At 38.0% G+C, this 6,000-nt stretch overlaps 1 protein-coding gene across 1 annotated transcript in view; it reads right to left on the bottom strand.

Annotated features, from left to right (window-relative positions):
- Nucleotides 1-6,000, bottom strand: part of LOC118810864 — a 29,536-nt gene continuing 23,536 nt past the window's right edge. The window contains exons 15-18 of the mRNA XM_036574971.1: nucleotides 4,674-5,264; nucleotides 678-832; nucleotides 414-588; nucleotides 1-329 (exon numbers count right to left, since the gene is read on the bottom strand). Of these exons, the coding sequence (XP_036430864.1) occupies nucleotides 4-329; nucleotides 414-588; nucleotides 678-832; nucleotides 4,674-5,264 (1,247 nt within the window). The 3' untranslated portion in view covers nucleotides 1-3. The remainder of the gene's footprint in view (nucleotides 330-413; nucleotides 589-677; nucleotides 833-4,673; nucleotides 5,265-6,000) is intronic.

Here is a 6,000-nt window from a genome sequence, read left to right as displayed (position 1 = left end):
ATTTTAAAAGCAATATGGCTTAGGATTTGTGAATTCCAATGGCAGAAAGATGATCAGATAGTCTGGGTAAGCTGCCGCATCACAGAACACTATAAATGCGAACGGATCCATCAGATTATTTACAGCACAGTCATACAGACCAGCCTGGGGATTGTTCGGGTCCAGAGGGTCCGGCTCCTTCATTCCTGGTCGACCCAAACAGACGGCCCCGGTCACGACTCTGGCTCTGTAGACATACTTTAGTCCAAACTCATCTGGGGTTGAGTAATGGTCGTGGCAGGAGTACCAGGCTTCTTTGGCAAAGTAGGTGCCATGACCACAACTGGCACCTTAAAAAGTGGACAGAGTAAAGATCAGTACGACCAATAAATACTACATAAGACATTCATAAAGAAGACAAATCTGCAACGTACCATTTCTTCCAGAGAAGCTCCGATTGAAGCCATTCTTACTGATTTTCTGGCTGAATTCTTTAGTGGTGCCATGATAGAGAAAGCGTTCATTTATCTGGTTGGGGTATTTCTTGTCCGCTGTCTCCTTTAACACAGAGTACCTCTGCCATTGTTGCATATTCTGAATTCTCTGGATCTAAGAATCAAATTGTAGGCAAAGTAAAAAGACTGATATGCAGGATTATGATCAGATTATGCTCAACATTTTGAAACTTGCAAATATACCTTCACAACCTGCATTGCAGACACAGATTCGTGCCTACTGGAGCGTAGAAAGTCGTTCTCTATTTTTTTGTACTCTGTGGAATCTGGATGGAGAGTGATTATTTTCAGCTCCTTTCCATCCATTTTAGTCCATGTTGGTGGAGACTGAATGATGGCTGGAAAACAGCAATCAGTAGTTAGCAAATCACATGTAGATATATTTTGTCCATAATGTTTGTCTCTCCAAATCATCAGCTTATTATTGATTTACAACGTTTGGCTATCAGAGATGTTCGTAAGTTGATTCATGCGAGTCTGAGTCAAGTCTTGAGTCTTCAGTTGAGAATTTTAGTACAGTCTCATTACTAGCTGCAGTAAACAGGTTGGACATGGCTTCAGGTAACAAGCCTTTCATTCAGGTCCGGGCTGTTAGGCTATAGCCGCAAAGGATTTTCCAACAGCCTTGGATCCTTTCCTACGATTAAAATAAGAATCATATAATATATAATTCAACTGTCAGTCATTGGCTAAGAGTCAATGACTGACTCCCCATCAACATTCGCAGATGTTAGAGCTCAGGAGACTTCAGCGTAAACAGTAGTAAGAGCGCATTGCAGCAGTGAAAGTAAACCGAATGTTCTCCTTTGGTGTTTTACTTTTGTGGTGGCTTACAGTTCAACATTATAGACAAGGTGATGATATATACTAACATTAACTGAACTGTAATCAATTTCAAATTGTGCTGTAACATTACCACTAACATTAGCTTCTTATATAGGTAGCAGCACAAACGGTAGACAGGCTAATCTGTTCACCTGGTTGGGTTTAATGTTAGGCTAGCTAATGTTAACGTTTGCTTATGCTAGAAAAAACGAAACTGAAGTCGGCTTCTTACCTGAATTTTCCGTTCCACCTTAAATGGTGCAGCAGAATGCAGGTGCCTAAACACATAACTACTGCATCATTTAAAGTACAGGGAGATTCACTCGAAAGAGGCCCTGAATATTCTGCTGCAACTCCCATTATAATGAAGCAATCTTAACCAAAAAAATATGTTACATACCTTGACGTATGTGTAATTGATTGCATTACATGTAATGCTGAAAGTGATCTCTGTTTTCTGCCAGACACATTTCGACACAGTGCTCCATGTTCCTTAACGTTCCTTGCCTGAACAACGGCGCCTACCTCATCACTCCGATGCAGGGGCTCCATATACTGAAGAGCACATTGCCTTGTTTCGTTCAGATTGATTCGTCCTAACGAGAGTTATTACAGAATATTTGGGGCCTCTTTCGAGTGAATCTCCCTGTAGAACAACAATTTGAATAAGAAACTTTTCAGCTTAATTGTATTTTGGCATCAGTAGGCCAGACAAGCTAAATATCTTTCACTAGTATATGCGTTTTCCTTCTGGTTACAGGAGTCATATTTTTTTCAAGGCACAAAGTGTGTCAGAAAAAAAAAGCATCAAGAGAAACAGTAACATGAAAAGCTGATTACAGGAAAGGACTTCATGTTGAGTCACCATGGACTCATTAGTTATTTCCACTGTACTGTATATTTTAAGAGCTAAAACAGCACAGAATATTATATGACCATTAGAGTTCTGATGAGATTCTGGGTATCAGTTCACACAGATATATTTATTTATGGCCAAGTCGTTATTATACATGCAGTTTATTTCTGGTTAATGGTATTTCCCTTGTAAAGTAATTAATTAAAAGTTGTAGTAACACAGGGTAGAAGATGTTGGAGAGAAACTGAACACAAAAGCAGCTGAGAGAGGACAATATGAAAATACATCATTGAGAAGATGAATATTTAAATCCTTCATTTCGTCAAGCGTGTAGTTGGTTTCAGCATTGCTCCAAAAGTGTTTTGCTGCCATTATGCGGCAAAGCTGCTCACTCATTTCTGGTATTGCAGTTTGTTTTTGCACATTCGCAGACTGAGAAATCCGAAAGAAATCAGAGTAAGAGTCTACATACACTGAGAAATCTGATTACTGAGCTGAAATTCAACTCTCTTTAGTGGATTTCTTAATCAGATGTCTATCAGATGTTAATTAGATGTCTTTTCTCTGATCTAAGAAATCGGAGTATGCCGTTTACATGACCATTTGAATAAGTAGATAACTGCAGAAATACAATTATGATAATGCACGTAAATGGCTCTCAATGAAACATGCATATTAAAGTTCTGGTTATATGGGTGCACCAGCAGATACAGATATATTTGTTTTTGATCACCTGGTGACTATACATGAGGTAAATATATATATATATATACCTCATATATATATATATATATATATATATATATATATATATATATATATATATATATATATATATATATATATATTTTAATTTAAAAATAGATTTGATCTGGCAAATTGTTTTTCACAGTCTATAGTGGAGACGTTTGGAATCTAGAGGACAGGCTATGTGACCATGTGACATCAAATGGGCCATAGCCTCAGCCCCTGATGTTGGTATAGTCTAGTTACACACCTGCTTTCATTATAAACAATGAGTTTGAGGGACACAACTGAAGTGTGACATGCAGTAAATGTATTTTTTAAAGTAAAGAGCCAAAAAAACTTGAAACAACTGGCTAATCTGTAGTTCACATAGCACATATAGCAGCTAGCTAGCATAATAGCTAATCCAGTTGAAATTTTAGCATGATGTAAAGGAATGGGATTTGTCATTTGCTAAAATTAAGTTTAAATGACAAGTTAAATTAGATATTGTACTAGCCAGCATACTTACTATCCAAACTGCATTGTTTTGCATTGTGCTTTGCATTAACCATGAATGAATGCAGTAAGACACTCACACAAAATGTATTTCAAATAAACAAGATATCAACTTCATTTTCACAGAGTATCAATACCTACAATGGTTTTGCCATGTTAAAGCTCCATGGGCTATTATTTAAAATTAAGGTATTGCGATACAAATTCATGCCAAAAGGAATCAAACAGTAAAAAGCGCATTAGACAAATATTTTGGCTATTTTCATACATTTTCAAACATATCTGATAAATACATTTGCATTGTTTTGTATGGTACATTTCTATGTGTTATATTTCCCCAAATATTTAAAAATAAATGTAGTTTAAAAATATTTGGTTAACATAGCAGTATATTCTGAAATACATTTTAGTGTTTGGAACATATTTTGGCATGGATTACTTTGTCCATATATATTTTTTCCATATGGGAACTAAAAAACTGAAAAAAAATCTTTCATTCATTTACTGCATTTAGGTTGGTGACCTAACTGAATCAGTTTTTGTTCAGCTTTTTTTCTCAGACTGAAATTTCACACGTTTCGTCAACATACGACTTGAGTCTGAGTTGCTGGGTCCCCATCTCTGCTGTCTAACTTCTTATTAGTGTTTTTCTATGAAGACTGACTTAAATATATTTAAATTAGGGCTGGCATAAACAGCATTTTACAGGCTTCAAATACCATTGGCAGTACCCAAATACCCATTTTCAAAACCACCTTTAAAAACAATGTGTCATAATTAACCATAAATTTAAGGACGTTCATTACTACAGTTCAAAATATATTCAGTAGGCAGCAACAATGTATTCTTTGTCAGACCGAAGCCCAGCCGCTATATGTTCTGATGACAAAATCCGTGATTGTAGCCCTCTCATTCAAGTACAGCTTCGGGAGTCACTTGTATAGCATTTATGAGTATCTGCTGGAGCCTATCCCAGCAGTCTCAGAGTACAATGAATTAGATTTATTCACTGCTATTATGGTTCATTTTAGTTAGATTTTTTATTTATTTGATGAAGTTTTATTTGGCTAGCCTGTTTTTTTATGGAAAGCAGCTGTGAGGGAAACAACTTGGGCCAAAATGAGGCCAGTCAAATAACAAATGATTACTCCAGTATTCAAATGATTTGTGGTAGCCCTAATTTAAATAAAAGTAAACCATGACTGGCCATTAATCAGCATCTAAGTATTTGTAGTACCATCTACTTGTATTACCTGTGTCTGAGTCACCAATCAGGGTTCTCCTTATCCTGCAGGACTTTCCTCTGCTGTTTCTCCGTGTCAGCTTCTTGAAGTCCACAGTGTAAACCTCTCCCTCATCCTCATATGTAAAGCTCTGCTCTTTCTTGTGAAACTCCAGCTGGTAGCTAATGCTGGAGTCCAGTGGTACCCATTCCTCTCCTTCAGCCACCTCCCAGCACAGAGTCTCTCTCAATCTCTTCATCTCACTTTCCTGGGCTTCCCTCTCCTTGGCTGCCTGGATGAAACTTGAGATGTTCAAAACTGTATCCAGAACATCGTCCTTCTTCCCTGACACAGTTAGTCTGTCTGAGGAAGCCACAAGAATGTGCACTTGGTTGTTCTTGCTAAGGGTGATGATGGCCTCCTTATCAGCTTCTTGAAGGTTGGCCAGGTAACCAGACTGGACATCTCTGCTGGTGCATTCTTCAGAGATAAGGTCATCCAGGAGCTTCTTGACTTTGGCAAGGTCAGCAGGAGAGGTTCCATACACCTCCACAGTCGTTACAGGGAAAGTTACTGCAGCCAGTGCAGTAGTAAGGCTGCTCAGTGGCTGTTTGGCTAGCACTGTGTTAAACAAATCAAAGGTTGTGGACTGTTCAAAAGCAATATTTAAAATTTTTAGCTTCGATATCCTTAACTTTCTATTACGGGGGTCGGCAACATGCGGCTCCGGGGTCGCATGCAGCTCTTTAACTGTCCTATTGCGGCTCCACAGCAGCATTAGATTTTTAGATAAACATAAAATAATCCTCCCTTCAGTAAAATAAAGCTCTGCTGATCGTTATAACAGTTTTAACAATAAATGGTCTTAAACACTGGAGTTAACTACTAATTCACCCTTTAACCCTGAAGGTTGGCGCACAGACTGCTGGTCACCACAGCAACCCACAACACACTTAGCTAGTAGCTAACAAAAAGGTAAAGAGAAAGATTTAAGACAAATGGGCTAATCTGGAACAAGCAACTGTCAAACACTAAAAAGTTGCGAGGCTGAAGTCAGCTTCTCGTTCGCCAGCTTCTTGTTCGAATGTTTCCGTTCCACCTTAAATGGTGCAGCAGTTATATTCTGGAGCCTCAGGCACCATTTAAGGTGGAAAGGGAACATCTGAACAAGACATCTGAAGACATTTTACAAGAAACTGTTCTACTTTTGTGGAAAAGTTTCCTGCTGGAGATGAGAGAAAAGCAGCTATAGCTGAGCTAAAGCTTAAAGCAGAGCAAAGTAAGTCAGCGTTTGTGTTTGTATTATATTTTTTAGCCTATACTAGTACATTAGCACATACTGAGACATATTTACAGC

The sequence above is a fragment of the Colossoma macropomum genome, unplaced genomic scaffold (genome assembly GCF_904425465.1).
Source record: "Colossoma macropomum unplaced genomic scaffold, Colossoma_macropomum, whole genome shotgun sequence".
Lineage (NCBI taxonomy): Eukaryota > Metazoa > Chordata > Actinopteri > Characiformes > Serrasalmidae > Colossoma > Colossoma macropomum.
This window is presented reverse-complemented; position numbering and strand designations above follow the sequence as displayed.